The following is a 20524-nucleotide window of genomic DNA, read 5'->3' on the forward strand; positions in this document are numbered from 1 at the left end:
CTGGCGTATGCCACAGGGGCCCATTCTCCACATGACTGCCGTTGTGACAGGACGGCACCCAGACCAGTGGGGCTGGCATCTACTAGCAGTTGCGACTCGTTCCGTGGGTTGAAGTATGCCAGTGTCGTGTCGGCTGACAGGGCTGCCTTCGTGTTGTTGAAAGATTCTTGTTGCTCCGGGCCCCACTTCCAGGTGGTGTTGGACTTAGTGAGGTCGCGGAGTGGTCCTGTCAGGTCGGATAGGTCCTTTATGAAGCGTCCGCAGTATGTTACCATGCCCAGGAAGCTGCGGACCGCTGTTATGGAGGTGGGCGCTGGCGCATCATGGATGTCTCGCACTTTGTCTGGGTCAGGTCCCACTCCCTGGTCGGAGAACTTGTATCCGAAAAAGCTTATGTCCTTGCGCAAGAATTCGCATTTGGCCTTGTGGAGTGTCAGACCTCTCTCTTGTAGACGGTTGAATACGGCCTGGAGCCGTCTGAGGTGTTCTTCCAGGGTCGGGGCATGCACCAGGATGTCGTCGCTCACGTTTAGAACTCCGTCAAGGCCTTGGAGGATGGTGTGGATGATATTCTGGAACACCTCGGCGGCGCTCGAAATGCCAAAGTTGAGCCTTGTGTATCTCCACAGGCCAGCGTGTGTGGAAAATGTCGTGATGGGGCGCGAGTCCGGGTGCAGCGGGATCTGATGGTATCCTGACCGCAGATCCATCTTGGAGAACCATTTGGATCCTGCGAGCTCCCCGGTGATGTCATCAATGGTTGGAGTCAGGTGACGTTCTCTTTTGATGGCCAGGTTGGGGATGCGCATGTCCACGCATATCCGCACTGCGTCGGGTTGCTTCGGCTTCTTGGCCACGACAATGGGGGATACCCACGGAGTGGGTCCAGTTACCCTCTCGATGATTCCGGCTTGCTCTAGCATCTTAAGTTCAGCTTCCACTTTGGGCCGGAGGTGGAACGCAATCCGCCTGTGTCGGAGGGCTACGGGGGCTACTGACTGGTCGATGTGGAGTCGGACGGGAGGGCCTCGTAGACATCCAATGCCGTCGAACAGTGAGGAGTGGCCTGCGACCAGGTGATCTAAACCCTGTGCTTGTACTGTTAGGGCAAAGTGGATGAGTCCAAGTTCCCACAACGTAATGAAGGTCCCTCTGGATCGCTCAGGCACTCATGCCCACTCCCCTGACTACACAATTAGCTCGACTAGCATTAGGATGTGTGGAGGCACTAGCACCCGGGAGACCAACAGTGCTCTTACTACTCAGGGGCACACAGGGTCCACTCACGACTAGATTATGTATTGCTCCCTTGGGGCGTCATTCAAGATATTTATGAGGTGGAATACCTGGCCCGGCGCCTGTCCGACCATGTCTATGTGGAAGAGCCAATCCCAATTTAAAATTTTAACGAAAATCCAGAGAATTTGTGGAAAACTCAAGGAAAGTTAATTTTGGCTCTTTTTAGAAGAGATGATGCGTCTAATATGACCACAATTTAGTGCATGAAAAGACACATATGCCTCTGAAAATTGTTGTGGCAGATCACATTTGGATCCACGTTTACATGGATGTGGACAATGGCAAGTAATACGCAGAAGAAGTAAATCTGCCCTCTGACGTGGAAAATCGCATCGGGTAGCATGCTCATTCGCAGAGTCTGCATCTGCGAGTGAGTGTGCTTCCACATAGAATATCTGCTAATTGAATATACTCTTGGGCGCTACAGTGACATTGATTTTCACACTGACTTTCGAGGGTCAACCATTTTAAACTTGCATAGTCCTGAAGATGGTCTAACAGACGACCGCTTTAGAACCAAAACGTCAACAATTGCACTTATTTTCTGTAGAGTGTTACGATAGGCTATATTCTAGTACAAAAAAAATCTGTATTCCTTCACACCTTCCTGTTTCATTGTGTGTTTAATGATCTAGTACCCCTAACCATCATTTTTTATGATAAAATTCATCTTTTACTATACACCCGTGTTATTTGTTATTTTCTGATATAATCTGATGTTTTCATATTTCATTAGAAAACCAAAATTGTATATGAGTTGTTTGTGCATGAACAGTTTAAACTATACATAAAGAAATGAATCTGCAAGTAATATATAAGAACTTGCGTTAAGTAAAGAGCAAAAATCATTTAAAAATTAAGTATATAAATAAATCCCTTGTAGGCACATCTACCAGTTCGGACGTGCCAAGTGGCACAAAGGAAATTCTAAAATCTCTAAATCTGCACATCTCAATATGAACCAGTTCTCAAACAGTAGTTTAAACATGTTTTGGTTTTCAATATTTTTGCATACAAACCTCAGCATATCAGTCTCTCAAAATACATGATTTTCTATCAAATAAGCACTTCCCCTTGTGGATTAACACACTCAAAGAAAGTCTTATCTTTTTCTTGAAGAGGGAACGCCTTTAATAAGGATAGAATAGTCCTGCTGAATTAAGTTCTGTCCTGGGATGCACTTCAAGATGCTACTTCCAGGATATTGGTGAGCTGCCAGTGGCTCCAGAGAGGCCTATCCATCCCAGTCTATGTCAGCCCACATTTTGTCATACAGACTTAAAACTATTCTAATGAATTGTATTCGAAGGATTGTGAAGCATCAAAGTGTGACAGAGACTTGGGAAGACCTACATTCCTATTAAGCGCTTCAGTGCCCACAAAGGGGTAGTATGCTCTATATAAATGATGCAGTACAATACAATGTAATGCTATCTATTAGTTTAAAATGCAGGCATGAAGAAAAGGACTGACTGGCACCCGACTCTTGGAATTTCTTTTGCTCTTAAAACACAAGCTTTGAGGATTGCACTCCCTGGACTAGTTTCTCTTGCCTCAATTTTGAATAGAGGTGATAGGCGTTTTCCTAGAACATTAAAGTTCTATGGGCCATCTAACACTACCAAAGAGGCTGGCAGGGCATCTGCATGTCCTCTTGATTGAGGAGGGTGCTAGCTACCGGTTCTGCCCTGGACAAGAGGAACCTCTAAGCCTCCTTGGTTCACTGTGGTAAGGTTGGTTGAGCCGTCAGTGCTCACCTCGTGGGAGGTGGCGTGAAGGTTGAGTTAGGATATATTACAACACGAGCATTATAATCACAAAAAGATGAATCACAACCCAGAGTTTTGTCTTGACTGGGATAACGATTCAATAAACATTAACACTGTGGAGCATTAAAACTTAGAAGGAATGGTGGTAATCTGATGTTTGTTGCACTAAGTGCCTCCGAGCTATGCCACTGCTTGTCATTGGTCAAGGAGTAAGTCTACAGACTGAGGAGCAGTTTCTGTTCTGGCTCACAGTAGGAATCCCTTTGAAGTTACTAGTAAAATCTAAGTTGGACATATTACCCTTTGTAGGACCTTCAATTTTATCACAAGCTCAGAACTTAGTGGGTGTATTCGCCAACCAGGTGCTGAACCACTCTGGCGTGGAGGGGGTCCTGTAGTATGGCTTAACACTTAACATCCATCTAATCGCTCTTTATGAGCCTATGCTGGAAGGATGGTTGTGGGTACAGGGAATACTGGAGAGGGAAAACGGACACCGTCCCAAAGAGCAAATGTTGGTGCACGGCACCAACACAGTTTGGAAAAGTCACTGCTCTTGGTGATAGTTCACATTTACTTGATGATATGTCCTTGCAGGTTTGCCTCTGTGTCTGCCGAGGAGTCTGCAAGATATAAGACGTAAATGGGTCAAGTCCCTTAGTCTCCTCTGGTTGGATAAGCACAACATGCATGTGTGTTATCAACAGAGGGCAAGCATAGCTTCAGGTTTAGTTCCTCCTTGGGGGAGACAGGCAACTCTAGACATCTCCGAAGGCATAAAGTGGGTCTACACGGATAATATTAAGGCGAGGTTCTTCTGTTACCTGGGGCTCAGGTTATATTTTCAGTCTGACAGTTGTAGAGAAGCATACTGCCAATTATATTAAAAGCTAGGTTTAGATCTTGGGTTCCATCCAGTCGCAAGGAAGTCTGAATGTTTAGGCATTCCTCCTCTTGTAAGAAGTTATAGTGATTCCTGTGTGCAGACAGCCTAGTGGAGAGGGGGATATTTTTTGAGTGCAGTGATGTGCTGCATCGCAGGCACATCCAGGGAAACTGCATTAGTGGCTAATTTTGTGTATCGCAAACACAAACTCCATGAAGAGTCGGGCAGGCTGACTGATTTTCTGTGGGTGTCAACAAGGCATACACATAATGGGGGATCCTTAAAATATGGACTGGTGAAGGGAAGAGGTATCCAGTATTGGGGCATTTACTTTTGTTAGGGCAGTAGACCTCCACCAAGCCAAATGGGGGAAGAGAGGAGTGAAGAGTACCCTTCCCTAAATATACTGCAAAAATCTAAAACCCTCCAGACTCCAAGAATGCAGTGGCTTTACTGTTCCTACTCTATTAAATGGGAGGGGCACTCATAGAGAAGGCACCGTGGTAACCCTATGTAGTGAAACACAGAAAATCAAACACATGCTATCCCATTAGTATGATGTATTCAGAGGGAAAAATGTCCTCCCGTTTTGGAGAGTATTGTTCACCCACGTTGTCAAGAGGAGTTCCCGGCCGAATGATCTAAACGTTGATGTGCCTTTCAGAGATGAGGGGTTGGGGCCCAGAGCTGTATTTATTGAAAGCGCCCAGGACAGGCATGCATGTCTGTGATATGTGCGTTATCGAGTATATTGTCAACATGACGTGGCCGTGTTGGTATTCTCTTCACACAGGGAATACCAATGCATTAGCAATCTCATAGACTTGGTTCAAGGGCCACTCCACAGGTAACATGATCAACTTCTTGCTTGACCTCTACAGCAAACAGATGCTCAGGCACAGGTTGAAGTGGTAGTCCTGGAAGCCAGCAAACCTCTGATAGGGAAATCCATCTGGCTACTCAGATACGTCATTCGCATTGATAGCCTATAAACTTCACATAAACAATCAACCCACCTCTACTCTCAGGGTTCGAGGCTTTTCTTAAGGATAACCTTGACATACTTAAAAATGTTCTCTCTGACGGAAGTAGCCAGATCGCAGCAATTGGTGAATTTAACTAGTAGGCTAATATTCCCTGTTTAGAGGTATATAGCAATCGCCACTAGATGTACCCATACAGAAGTGTGAGCCAGGCCTGCTTTTTTGGTCTCGCCTGAGCCAATGCGCTTGCTCATTGCTCCGGCAAGATTATAGTAAGGGGAAAAGAACAGTGTACCAAAATGGCGGATTAGACACAGTTCATGTGATCTATGAGCGTGCACAGCGCCAGCCACGTAACACACCACCATTTGTCTGTACCTCGCATCAGACTTCAAAGGCTGCCGCTCCCCCCCAATCAGACTTCAAAGGCTGCCGCTCCCCCGCCCCCGCATCAGACTTCAAAGGAATGCGCTCCCACGCCCCCGCCACAGCAATGCCGAGAGCTTGTTTTGCTTGCTACTCCTTGCCCTCTGGTCTCCGCATGCTCTCCCGTGTGCTTGCATCTTCCTTCCTTGGCCCTGGGTGTTTTCAGTGTTCTCCCATTCAGTGCCTTCTCAACCCCGTACTTGATTGCTGTCCAAGCCCCAGCCCTCGCTGCCTCTATCATTATACACTCTCCCTGTGTTTTCCTGTTTCCCCTTGCTTTTTCCCGGCTCCATCATTCTGTGCTTTGATAAACTGAACGCGCTTTGTTGCACTCAACCCTGCACCACATCACTCAGGGACACCACCACATCACTCAGGGACACCACCACATCACTCCATACCACCATATTAACTCAGGGGCACCACTAACGGGCACAACCACATCGTTTGGGGACACCACCACATCACTCGGGGACACCACCACATCACTCGGGGACACCACCACATCACTCAGGAACACCACCACATCACTCAGGAACACCACCACATCACTCAGGAACACCACCACATCACTCAGGGACACCACCACATCACTCAGGGACACCACCACATCACTCAGGAACACCACCACATCACTCAGGAACACCACCACATCACTCAGGGACACCACCACATCACTCAGGGACACCACCACATCACTCAGGGACACCACCACATCACTCAGGGGCCCCACTCAGGGGCACCACCACATCACGCAGGGACACCACTACATCACTCGGGGACACCACCACATCACTCGGGGGCACCACCACATCACTCGGGGGCACCACCACATCACTCGGGGGCACCACCACATCACTCGGGGACACCACCACATCACTCGGGGGCACCACCACATCACTCGGGGGCACCACCACATCACTCAGGAACACTACCACATCACTCAGGAACACCACCATATCACTCAGGGACACCACCACATCACTCAGGGACACCATCACATCACTCGGGGACACCACCACATCACTCGGGGACACCACCACATCACTCGGGGACACCACCACATCACTCTGGGACACCACCACATCACTCTAATACACCACCACATCACTCAGCCCAACCACATCATCACTCAGCACCACAACAGCACTGTACTTGCTTGCTACAAACAAGCATTGCCATAGCCAATAGGACTCACATTAGGAAAGTGTAAGCTATTGGCTTTGTGAATAACAATGCTATTCATTTATATATTTTCAAAGCAAACACATATTAAAAAAAATTGTCATTTACAATACCAATAGTTCACACTTTCCTAATGCGAGACCTATTGCATTGCAAATGCTTGTTTGTAATTGCAGCAGATAATAGATAAGGTGTTAGCCTGTTAATGCTAAAGATCACTACTGAGATTGACACAGTAACTGTGAAAAATGTTCCTCTTCACCACAAGGCATGCTCGTGTAGCAGGTTTTCATGCTTCCTAAAGTATTTCTATATATTCCCAAAGACAGATGGACATTGAAAGAGAGTATCAAGGCTGGGGGGTCCATGTCAGTGCAATAAGGATGAGGATCATTGGCACTTTGATGCAGTTTGTTCACCACATACGCTGTCACTGAAAACATGGGAAAAGCATAGGCAAATGTCCCTGACAAGTCTATCCATATGGCATTTACTATGGACCGATGATATAACTGCCTGGGTGCAAAGATTTGGCATTTTGCATTAGTGTGCGAGGTGATTTTGTTGATCGATAAGTTCTCCCAGTGTTGAAAGTAAGTGCTGGGAATGTGAGAGTTGATCTCTCACAAGATGAGTACTGTGAAATCGTTTCATTTTCCATGAACAGGCCTAACAATATATAAAACCATTACTTTATGATCCCGTATCATACCACTTATTGCGTAAAAATCCAACAGTCTTGTATCTGTGCAGCATAACTGTTGTACCATTGTCATTCTGTCTCTACCTGCATTCGCCATGTTCAGGTGTCCCCATTTAACTGTCAGTGTTTGAAGCAGCCACGTACTCATTCTCACCAACATCCCTTTCTGAAGACCTGGGAGGACATACCACATATCACCGTCACATGTTCGCCCTGCCACGTGCCCCTGACAAACATTTGAGTGGGTAAAACGGGCTGTCATTAATGGATGGATTGATGCATTCAACTTTAATGCTCTCCAATATCTGATGTTAAATGACGTGCCATATTGCATTCTCAGCGCGATGACGTCTCCAGAGGTCCTCTGTCTCATGATGTAATAGAGGAGGCCGTCATGCAGTCATTGACTAATGAGGTCGCTGCAAAGACTCGTCATAACTCCGAACATTGACGTCATCAACAACTACTCTTGCAGCTTCAGTCTACATGGAGTGTGAGCCAGCGGGGGAATATGGACTGTACCCTTCTCTGCAGACTCCGTCAGCAGCAATGGATACCGTGGAAGATGTATCCATTTATATTGTGGTTTTTGATATATCACGATCAAGGCCGTGTTACAAGGTGAGAGAGACCTTCATGGCGTAGTATAATATTAACTCAGTGCAGTGTGGAATAAGCTAGTATTATTATATTTTATTATCCATTAAATGCACTAGCTCGGTGGACACTTGGAACCCACGACGCCTTCCCAGTTACCGTGGATGCCATGATTTACTTAAACAACGCGTCATCGACATGTTGATTGGTTGAGGGGAACTGAGCTTGATAACAATACGTCATCATCCGATTCTTTTTTAAATGCAAATCACTATCAGTATTTACTCAGAAGGGAAACGAAAGCTACCTTTGTGCTTTAAATTGAACTCAAACAAATAAAAAGCAAAAAACACACAGAAGGTTAGGCACTCGTCCTTGTTAATAAAGGCACCCAGCCAATTTAGGACGGGGTTGCGAGGAAATTTGATTATTTTTTATTTAAATAGCAGACGAGATGTTTATGTTTAACTATAATGTTATAGGTCAACGGGGAGCACACACTCGCATGATTATTAACATTTTTTTTAACTACATTTCAAAAGAAATGCCTACCTAGAGCCTGTTCCTCCATTCCAGACTGTGATTCACTTTCCTAACAAACATGGCAAACCAGAAGGAATCTCTCTTATGGAGGCAGTAACTGGAGTTAGGAGATACAGACAAACCACCCTGAGGTCTAAGCTGTACTATACACCACCCCAAGCCTGAAGACTGGAAGAGCTCCATCCAGGGCAAAATAATTCAGTTGTAGGTCAGACTATCGAGTGGCAAAAATGTCCTACAAAAATACAGTAGCCGGGAAATCGACCACCGGAATAGTGTGACTGTAATTATATGTAGGTGAGAGTTGATTACCACTTTTAATTCAAAACTGACGCATTTGGAGATAATTCTTTGCACCCCCCAGTCAGACGTTGACTCGCCGCATCCTTCATGGGTCTCACTTGTTACACTCATTCCACTTATGGAACCAGGATGGAGCCATGCATGTTTGTTGACCCACGTATACTTCTACCTCATTGACCAATTTATTTGTAGCTGTGAGTTCTAGGGAATAAATGTGTGAATAAATAAATACATACAACGCAATAATCCCCTAAAAAATGCAAAAATGGAAGAAAGTACTAATACTACTGGCTAAAATGTTTCGTAATAGCTCCCTGAGTTGCAGGGCTCTTTATAAACCTCTGTTTCAATGCATTGGCTGCTCAGGTAATTGTGGCCAGAAGCGTTTATGTTCTCTTTGGTACTGAAAGTTTAATCATTCAGTCTGTTCCTTTGGCAACCCTTGTAGCCTTCACATGACTAACCCAATACCCCTATTAATGTTCGCAGACGACACCCTTCTTATTCCCAAAACACAAGAAGGGCTCCAAAAAGCTATTGGCTGTTTTGAGGCTTTTTGCAATGACTATGGTCTAATTATAAACGTGTCTAAAACCAAATTCATGGTAATGCATAGACACAAGAAAGTGAGGGGCACAGTTTTTATGAACGGTGAGCTTTTAGAACAGACAGATTGTTTTAGTTATTTGGGCATTACACTGGGATCTAGGATGGAATGGAAGCCACACATGACCTACCTAACTACAAAACACGCACAGCTAGCAGGTGTCTTTTTGAGGGAATTAAGATCATCAGCTACTCAACCAATAGCCCCAGCCTTAAAAATATATGACACAAAAGTTAGGGCTTCGATGTTATATGGGGCTGAACTGTGGGGGGTCTCTGATGCGTCTACCCCGAAATGCACAAAACAAATTTTTGCATTGCATAACCAAACTTCCCAAATCGACACCATTGATACCACTGTATATGGATTTGGGTTGTCAGAAAATCCAGGACATAGATAGCTTTCGTTCAGTTGCATACTGGAGGAGGCTATGGGTCACGCCAGAACTAACTCATTATGCTTCAGCACTCCTAGAAACCAGAAATATGGACACAGAGGGTAACATTTCATGGTTTAAACAGGTCAAGTCGCAATATAAAGCCTTGGGAATGGAGCAACTTTGGGAAAACCCATTAGAAAATATTTTCCCATAACGAAATGCCCTAAAAGAGCTGTATTGGGCTAATATGACCCAAAGGGAATTTCAAAAACATACTGATGTAACACTTACCAGGGCATTTTTGGAACACAAACACATCCCTGCGTATGAGCGATATTGGGACCTTATCACCATCCCCAGTGATAGGAAACTTTTCCATCAATATAGGGTAAGAACTCTTCCTATCAATACATTCACAAGTAAGTGGTCAAAAAACAAAGATCACCATCAGTGTCCTTTTTGCACAGCCCAATCTGAAACTTTAGCTCATGTTTTGTTTATATGCCCAGAATATAAAGCTCCGCGCCACAAATGGATTAAACCAATTTGTATACTGAAAGGCATCCAAACTGGCACTGTGGTCCTCAGGATCTTAAAAACAGATTGCAATGACAGTATGGTTATTGCACTAACAAAGTTTTTAAAATGGATGTGGACTATACGGAGAGATAAATTGAAGCTATTACAGAATGCAGTGTCTAAAACCTGGCTTTTAGCTGAAAGTATGAGTTGATAACTATGCAAAAAATTTTTAAACGGTCTATAACATTTTATATCACAAGATATTTATTTTTTTAAAGATTGTGTTTGTAGCACCCTGTACAAAGCATTGATTGAATAGATTAACCCATGAACTTTCCCCTGTTCCTAGGGATCTAAGGTTGCAATAAGTATGTAATGTTGGGAGGAGGAGCTACGACAGCAAAGAAGATGGCCGCATAGTCTCCCGGCTCCGCTGACCTCCGTCTTTCGCTCGAAGACCTGTCATCTATCCTGATTTCCCGCCCCATATCCGTGTATATGAACTAATCTGCAGTTCGATGGAGCGATCCCGAGACTTTTCCGACATTGTGGAGTGGAGTAATGTCGAGGTTTGATTTGAGGCCTAACCCAGTCTGGAAGCCGGGGTCTCGAGTGCTGGTCCAGCCGGGTCCTAGTTTAACAACTATAAAGAGGGGGGTTGTACCCAGATAGAGTTACGGGGACCTGGGTTATCAATTAAGGTATGGGAAGGGGTCCCAGTAAACATGAACAATAATAACAAAGAAAATATAAACAATCAAAGAAACCAATCATAAAGACACATTGTTTTATTCACAATGTGCTAGTATCATGTATATACGTCACTTTAAACATACATTGATCAGTGACTATTTTGTAGTGCCCCAAAGGTTGGGAAAGGAGGGGGGGTTTGTGATACGTGTGGGTAATAGGTGAAGGAAAAGAGGGTTTGCAGTGACAGTAAAATCGGCGAATAAGAGTAATTCAATGTAGTTACATATCAATGTACCCAGAAAAAGACCAATAGGTTCATATAAATTCTTTCACAAAAATCATACTCCAAATGCACAACTAATGAAAGCAATAGGGTGTGGAGTTGACTACAAAAAACAAAGTGATGTCGACGTTTCGACCCTCGTTCGCAGATGTGGGTTTAGATCTTGCCGTGGGGTCTTCCTCAGGACTGGGGAGATGGGGGCACGTGACCTAGTTAATGTACAAATATACACGTATTAGTGTGGGAAGAGAAATTCCCATATATTACTCAGGCTTAAAAAGCACACCAATCTTTTGATGAAAGTGGCTGACGGTTAGCAAAATCTTGTTGGATAAATATAGTTCAAACACTGTGTCGCCACGAGTACGACTTGTTCAACCAATTAATGTATTGTTAATCCTCGATCGAGATCATTATGCACAAAAAAGGGGGGGGAAAGCAGTCTGAAGATGGGTCTCACCGCACTTGGGCAACCCATCCAAAACACCAAAGGGCTATACGTGAATTAGCAACAAACGCTAATAAGTACAGGTCCAATATGTTGATCGACACTATACAATCCAATCCATGGATACCAAATATACCGGTTATAAGGTCAAACTCGGAGAGGTTACAACTTACCACCGAGGTGGTGTGCAAAAGGACCCGTTAGGTGGAGGGTAGATGTCAGCAGTAGATCTGTAATTTAAAATTAAGTACGGGTCTTATTATACTGATAGTGTTATTTTACAAAAAATGCAGAAATCACCGCATGGTAGAGGACTTACCGAGGTACCACACGGAACCGCCTAATGAATTATTGGTCGGGGGTCCGTAGAAGCATCAAAAGGGACAGTAGCTCTAAATATAAAAAAGTATAAAGAAAACCTTTAAAAACTATCCCCGCAGGGCCGGGAGGGTTAGAACCAAAAGCAGAGACCAATCTAGGACTTACCCGACAGCCGTATTGCTTCGACTTTCGGCGTGGGGTAGCAGGCACTCGCGCTGTGGCGTCGAGTCCGTGGCAGGACTAGATCAGGAGACAAAGAGTATGCAAAGCGTTACTAGTCTGCTGGAAAGGCGCGGACTGAACGCATGCACTCGAAGAATTGCTGTTGCTTACCGGTGGGAGGAATTAATCCGGAGCCGTTCACTGCTCGCCGAGGGAATGGCGAAGCAGAGTTCCGCTTACAGGGATGTTGCCAGGGTTACATGTCACGTGATTAAAAGGCATGGTGGACAGACTCGGTGAGTCAGTGGGTAGCATAAAGTCAGGCACTTGTTGGAAACACACATACGGATTGGTACCAATAACGCTCAGTGTGTTAGTGCACATTCTGGATATAGCCATTAAAGGTGACTGAAATAACGTATTTAAAAATGACGTAGCGACTGGATGGAATCCGGTAACGGGATATATCCCTCAGAACGGAGGTATTAATAGCCAAACCAAAATAGGCAATTGGGTACTTATAGGTGGAGCAGATTACGTGCATATGGGTGAATGCATCGACTAGGGGATAACTGTGAACATCCACAGACAAATACTATTCTTTTTAACAAGCTAAATGCTGGCTATGGCACGAACATAAATGGGTGAATAATAACATCGTGATCACAACAAAATAGTCTCATAGCTTAAATACCCCTTAATGAATTGGCAGGGTGCTCTAATACAGGGCGTACCTCACACAAGTGGGTATAGGCCACTGTAGCTCCCTTCTGATAGTTATTTATGGGCAAAATTGCTGGTTGTTGCGCAAAAATTGGTTCCTGGATAATATCACCGTAATCACAACACAGTTGGTCCAGATCTTGGACACCCTAAATGAATTAATTGACAATGCTCAAAATACATGGCGTACCTCACACAAGCCAGTCCTGAGGAAGACCCCACGGCAAGATCTAAACCCACATCTGCGAACGAGGGTCGAAACGTCGACATCACTTTGTTTTTTGTAGTCAACTCCACACCCTATTGCTTTCATTAGTTGTGCATTTGGAGTATGATTTTTGTGAAAGAATTTATATGAACCTATTGGTCTTTTTCTGGGTACATTGATATGTAACTACATTGAATTACTCTTATTCGCCGATTTTACTGTCACTGCAAACCCTCTTTTCCTTCACCTATTACCCACACGTATCACAAACCCCCCCTCCTTTCCCAACCTTTGGGGCACTACAAAATAGTCACTGATCAATGTAGGTTTAAAGTGACGTATATACATGATACTAGCACATTGTGAATAAAACAATGTGTCTTTATGATTGGTTTCTTTGATTGTTTATATTTTCTTTGTTATTATTGTTCATGTTCTCTAGTTTAACAACAGCAGACCGGTGAGGGCGGCAGGGTCCGGTCCATGGAACTTTCGACATCTTTTGGATTGCTTTGCTGCCGATCTGCTGCCTGGTACCGTATCGGAGGTGAGGAGACGAGTGACACCCGAGGTGGTGTGGCGGGGGTCCCTGACCCAGAGGCCTAGCGTTTGCATCGCCGGTGCCTTTGGGTTGGAGACTTGGCGCGCACTAACGCATGTTGACGAGCTGTCCATCACGGTTCATTCCTGCTCCGACTAATCTTACCCCGGGAAAGGCGACTCTCCATGGGGATCACTATGCCTGATGTTATGCGGAACCCGGCGGAGCAGGCTAAGTGCGGCCCGTCATTGCGGTCAGTGTTGGCAGCCCTCGAGGCACTTCAGGTGACTATGGAGGCCCAGGTCTGGAATCGGATGTCGGCAGCGGATGGAATTAGAGGGTCGGGACCGGACCCTGACTCGTTGCCCGGGACCCGGCGGCCAGCTCACCTCCCGACAGACACCCCAGCGGTGCCTTCAGACCCGGTGCTTGGAGCTGTGCCTGCCCCTACAGAAGTGGAACTGTTCGAACATGCTTAGATCGGCGTTTCAACTATATGGTCGGAATCTTTGGTTTCGCAGCCGGCGGAACATTTAACTGCTGTTCCCATTCTGGAAACTTTTGGTTGGAACTGTGAACTATGTTGGATTGTGTCGCACCCCCTTCCCATCGGGTCCATCAAGATGGCGGATGGGACAGTGCCTGGTCTTGGAGTCGGGGAGGGGCATTGTTGGAACCGGCCGTCTACTTTGGGATTTGCCATCCTTTCCCCATCTAACAGACTATATTTCGCCAACTTCTGTGTATATTTTGACAATTTGACGATTGGGCTCTACTTATCAGAGGGAATCAGCAAATTTGATCGACGGGGCCAAGGCTGAGACTGTTGTTTGGGGTTTCACACTATGGTTTCATCGGTAACGGGATTGCTTTACTAGGTTAACGGAGACCGGGGCGGGGTTTATAGTTTCCTCCGGTGTACTTTTCTATTGTGGTCTGCTCGATTGTGTCAGCTTTGTGGGGGATTCTTTGTTCAGGCGGTGGGGAGAGACCGGGAACGCGTATGATATAGACCTCCTCCATTTCTACTTTTAGGGTAGGGGTTTAGTTCTTCTTTCTTTCTCTTTGTTCTTCCTATATTTCGGCTTTCAGTTATTTGGGGCGACAGGCACGCTGCAAGAGGGGTAGGCCGTAGTCATCTGCAGGGGTGCAGGGTGGTGGGTTGGGGGAGGGGAATTTAGTTTTTCCTTATTGTTTCTATGGCCTTTTTTCTCTTTCGTATCTTTCCTTGCCTTTTCTTTCGCTTCTTCCCTTTTCGGGTCAGCGTAGTGGGTCCATTCTTCTGTCAATTATCGACTTTTTTATCTGTGCCTATACTTTTCACGGTATTTCAGTATCCTAGGGCGGGCGCTTAACTGGTGTGAACTGTGATTGTATGCTTGTTTATCCTGAATTGTATGCCTTAGCGCCACTGTCTTAAATGAGATCGATCTAATTGTGGAAATCCTACTATTTTGCCCGCCCTTTATGCGACTTTGTGATATTGTATGGCACCTGATCCTTCTATTTTTATATTGTAAAATGGAGCCTTTAGAATCCTGTCATTCGCATGGTATGTTCTATAGCCAGTTTTAATTGAAGTTGTGGTACATTCGCTTCCCGGGAGGCCGAGTCTTGTCCTAACTGACTTGCTGTGATGAAACTGATTAGCGGCCGGCCCTGGTGGTTGTAGGCCCATATTTGTAACTGGTTGAAGTATTAATAAAGGTTTTCCCCCCCATAAAAAAAGTATGAAATGTTTTTTTTGTTTTTTTTAAACTTTTTGTTGTCTTATTGTATTGTCTTTTATGACTTGTGTCGAAATAAAGACTTTTTGACTACTTGACTGACCAAAGCACCGCAGTGGGGACCTGCGCCCTCACTTTTTTTAAACTAGTTTGGAGGCCTCTTCAATGCATAGACTCATTTCTGGTGAAGTGTGGGGGGGAGGGGGACAGATATTGACAGCTTCTGCACCAAACAAATTGTCTTTTCCATGCATGCTAAGTTTTAAACCTATGTAACGTCCAGAGGGTGCCTATGGACTCGGCTCAAGATTCCAAGTATGTGCCTTTAGGGTGCCTTCTGGCCACAAAACGCAAATGTGATTGCCCTTGTGGCTGTTCATTGTTCTGTGGTCGCAACCCTTTAGTTTTAATTGTTTCCATCTCAAATCGGTTATATTTTTCTGTGGGTACCATCAGATATTTGGTTACACTTAGCAGCAATGAATCCCTCCCTGTTCGTGCTCTTTAGAGTTCGGCCTTACCTGTGGACACGTTGCTGCGTTTCACAGTCTCTGTGCTGTGTGATTTTGCGAGGCTGGAAATGGAATGTCTCTGCAAAGAAAAAAGAATGTTTAAATGCTAATGCAGCTTTGGACAATCATTCAAAGTGTGTCGAGGCACAGGAATAGAATGGCATATAGGTCCTAACATGCTGATTATAACCCTAACAAGCCAAGTGAGAGGGTAGTGTGGATTTGCAGGCAAGTGTATATAAAATAATTCAATTAACCGATGGTGAGGAGAACAGGGAATGTGAAGGGTTAAAAACGTGTCCATGTATTTAATTTTTCTGAATGTAATTTGCCATATACGTTAATTGTTGGGTTCAGAAACCTGCCCAATACCCTTGGGGCTGATTCACAAAAAAGAAGAACAATTGTTACTTCCCTGTAAACAGGTGGTTCTCCAGTATTGGTGTCTTTCATAGATTCAAATGCTTGAATATTCCCCGTCGTCAAAGTGGGAGTCCCACGGTAAATAAAATAGCAATAATGCTAAATATAAATTTAGAAATATATATATACATAATACCAGAAAAGAAGGAAGTACAAAGAAATCCTCTAAAAATAAATCCTACATAGGAATGCATGGTAGAGAGAAAAAAACATTTGTAACACCTTAGTGTCATTATGTTAGTCCAAACTGCGACCAATCAGGCGCCAGCACCCTCTAGAACCTTCTCCTCAGAAGCTCAAGCCCTCAGATTTTCGTAGCACAAGTTACAAAGAGCGCATGAGGAGAAAAAAGAGCCTCTGACGGGAGGAGGGTGGGTCGCATGTGAATCTATGAAAGACACCAATACTGGAGAACCACCTGTTTACAGGTAAGTTACAATTGTTCTTCTCCAGTATTAGGGGTGTCTTTCATAGATTCACATGCTTGAATAGAATAGAAAGCAGTAACCTCCTAGAAAACTGAGATTGCTAGGCATAGAAGAAAAATCAAGACAGTACTAGAATAATAATACAGTCATATAAGGCATCATAGCAATCACAGGAAAATACTAAGGAGGAGGGAGCAGAGGCTCACCTTACTGAAAAAGATGGCGAAGCACTGCCTGTCCCACTGCGGTATCTGCTTCATTGATGGCCTCCAAACAGTAATTTTTGGTGAAGGTGTGTCGGTTGGACCATGTCGCTGCACGGCAGATCTGATGAAGAGGCACACCAGCAAACAAGGCGGTGGATGAAGACATCGCCCTCGTAGAATGAGCCCTCACTGAAGACTGCAATGGTTTGCCCACTTGTTGGTGGCAGAAAGCAATGGCTGAGGAAAGCCACCGGGCAATTTCGGTTTAGAAATTGGATGTCCCTTGCGCAGTCGTCCGTAGGCAATGAAAAGTTGGTCGGACTTGCGGAAAGGGGCAGTTCTGGCAATGTAAAATTTAAGACCTCGTTTGATGTCCAGAGAATGTAAGCGCTGCTCCGCCGGAGATTTTGGATCCAGAAAGAAAGTCTTGAGGAATACAGGCTCATTCAAATGAAAATCCGTAGGTACTTTAGGCATGAAAGAGGGGTTGGTCCGAAGTGCCACCCTGTCAGGTTTGAACTGTAGATAAGGCAGCTTGACAGTAAAATCATGAAGGTCGCTCACGCGACGAGAGGAGGTCAAAGCCAGCAGTAGTGCAACCTTCCAAGTGATGAACTTGATATCGGCCCTGTGGATAGGCTCAAAAGGTGATTTCATAAGTTGAGATAGTACAACATTGAGGTGCCAAGCTGGAGGAGGGTGACGCACAGGTGGAAACTTGCGGAAAAGCCCTTTGAAGAATTGACGTATAATTCGTGATGAACAGAGGGATGAAGAGCCATCATATCGGAAACGAGATATAGCAGCTAAGAAAACTCTCAGTGTAGCATGAGAGAGTCCTGACTGAGCGAGGCTCAAAAAGAATGGAAGGAGCTGCTCAGGATGGATGGGATGGATATTGGCCGTAGTGCACCAATGACAGAATCGCTGCCATTTAAGTTTGTAAGTCTTGATGGTAGACGGAGCTCTGGCAGGAGCTAGGATGTCTCTGCACTCCTGGGATATGTTTAAACCAGCGAACTCAAGGTGCTCAGGTTCCAAGCCCACAATTGTAGCGTTGAGGGATCTGGATGACACACTAAGCCCTTGTCCATGATTAGACGGTCCAGACGAGGACGTAGAGGAATGGGCTCGCACAGGGACATTAGGAGTAGTTCCGAAAACCATGCCTGTCTGGGCCAACGAGGAGTAATCAGCAGGATGTGGCAGGGCTGCCTTCGCATCTTCCACAGTACCCGCGGTATCAATGGGAGCGGCGGAAAAGCGTAAGCGAATAGATTGCTCCAGTTGATCAAAAGGGCATTCCCGCGGGACTTTGGGTGGGGATGCCAACTTGCATAAGACGGGCATTTCCGGTTCTCCGTTGTCTCAAACAGATCCAGATCTGGGTGACCCCATTTGCGGAACACACGATCCAGAGTCGGTTGGTGCAGTTCCCATTCGTGTGTTGAGGAAGTGGACCTGCTAGAGAGTCGGCCAGGAGGTTGGACACGCCCGGAAGGTGGACAGCTGTCAAAGTGATGTGATGGCGAAGAGCCCAATCCCAGATTGACTGGGCCAAGCGGGACAGAAGGGGAGACCTGGTCCCTCCCTGCTTGTTCACGTAGTGCATACTGGTGGTATTGTCCGTTTGGATTAGCACTGACTCCCCGTGAACAACTGGGAGGAAGGACTTGAGCGCCAGAAAAATCGCCATCAATTCTAGCCTGTTGATATGTCACGTGCGCTGCATCAGCGACCACTTGCCCTTGATGGATAGGCCCTGAAGATGAACGCCCCACCCCTCTAAGGAGGCGTCTGTCGTCAACGTAAGGTCTGGAGCATGATCGAGGAAGGACACACCCATTCCCAGATTTGCGGGCTGCGGCCACCAAAGCAGGCTTTGTTTCATGCGAGCTGTGACGGCAACAAGGTCGTTGAAGGACCCGGAGACCTGACGCCACTGTAAGTCCAGTTCTTCCTGAATGGGACGGGCGCTCAACCTGCAATTTGGGATCAGTGCGATACAAGATGAAGCCATTCCCAAGAATGATTTTAACGTCCGAACAGAAACGGACTGTTTTCTTCGAATAAGGGAGACCAGACGAAGAATCTTTAGACGTCGTTCGTCCGAGACGAACGCTTTTGAGAGCTGCGTGTCTAGGATTGCTCCCAGGAATGATCTGATCTGCAGAGGTGCAAACTGTGACTTTTTGTTGTTGACGGTCAACCCTAGAGACCGAAACACTTGCTGGCAAAGGTGCGTGTCCCGATTCAGCTGATGGTGGCATTGAGACTTGAGAAGGCAATCGTCTAAATAGGGAAAGATCTGAACTCCTTGTAGACGCAAGTGAGCTACCACCGGGGCCAGCACCTTTGTGAACACACGAGGAGCTGAACGCAATCCCAAGGGCAGAACTTTGAATTGAAAATGCATTGGCCCCACTTTGAAACGCAGGTATTGGTGATGCCGTTTGATTCTCGGAACATGAAAGTATGCGTCTTGAAGATCTATGGTGGTCATAAAATCCTCGCTGGATAGAAGACACAGGACTTCCAGTAGTGTCAGCATACGGAATGATTGAGACTTCAGGAACTGGTTGAGAGCCCTCAGATCCAGAATGGGTCGCCAATCTCCGTTCTTCTTGAGTATGAGGAAGAATTGAGAGTAAAAATCCCTCCCTCTTTGATGTATTGGGACCACTTCAACTGCACCCTTTAACACAAGAAGACGGACCTGATGGAAGAGCTCCTCGAGATGTGGAGGAGGTGGGCCACGAGGTGGAGTGCAAGGAGGAATCTCTGTAAACTCCAGGGTGTGACCCCGTTTGACAATGTCCAATACCCAGCGGTCCGAGGTGATCCAGGACCACTGGGAATAAAACAGAGAGATTCGCCCTCCAACACTTTGAGAATGGCAAAAGTCATTGGCGTTTCTGAGTGATGCCACGATAGGACGACTTTCCTCTGTAAGGTCTGGAGGGTTGCCGACGAGACTGCTGGTTGGACGTGTAACGCTGGGTATCTGAGTGTAGGAGCGGTATTGTTGCCCACCTCAAAAGTTGGAAGAAGTGCCACGTCCGCGCGCACCTCGAAAGGACTGTTTCCGAAATTGGAGCGTGCCCAAGGACTTCGCCGTATCGGTGTCCTTCTTGATGGACTCATGGGCATCATCGATATGGGATCCGAACAGTGATTCCCCATCATAAGGCATATCCAATATTTTGGCTTGAACTTCCTGCCGGAAGGAGGTGGATTTCAGCCAACCTTGTCTTCGAAGTGCAGCCGCACTTGCTAGGAGGCGGAAACCTGTGTTAGCAATATCGACTGCACAGTCGATGATTTCTTCCGCTGCCCTGTGACCATCGCGAAGAATCTGTTGTGCGTCAGCCTTAGCTGCATCAGGTATGAGTACCATGAAATCTGCAATATCTGACCACATCTGCCGGTCATAGCGTCCCAAGATGGCTAAGGCATTGGCTGCCCGGACATATGTTGAAGCCATAGTTGAGAACTTGCGGCCAATAGCATCTAGGCGTCGACCCTCTCTATCCGGAGGGGCTGCGATTTGGGACGCTGGATTCCGAGCTCTAAGCTGTGCGGCCAGAGTCACAACAGAATCTGGCTTGGGATGAGAAATCAGGCAAGCAGGAGAACCAGTGGGGGCC

The 20524-nt window shown here is 45.9% G+C and overlaps 1 protein-coding gene across 2 annotated transcripts in view; it reads right to left on the reverse strand.

Moving 5' to 3' along the window:
- Positions 1 to 20524, reverse strand: part of SPECC1 (sperm antigen with calponin homology and coiled-coil domains 1) — a 1296450-nt gene that overhangs the window by 587114 nt on the left and 688812 nt on the right. For both annotated transcript variants that reach the window (XM_086955068.1, XM_086955069.1), the window contains one exon: positions 15830 to 15899. In XM_086955068.1, coding sequence (XP_086811194.1) covers positions 15830 to 15899 — 70 coding nt within the window. The remainder of the gene's footprint in view (positions 1 to 15829; positions 15900 to 20524) is intronic.

The sequence above is a fragment of the Lissotriton vulgaris genome, chromosome 2_1 (assembly GCF_964263255.1).
Source record: "Lissotriton vulgaris chromosome 2_1, aLisVul1.2, whole genome shotgun sequence".
Taxonomy (NCBI): domain Eukaryota; kingdom Metazoa; phylum Chordata; class Amphibia; order Caudata; family Salamandridae; genus Lissotriton; species Lissotriton vulgaris.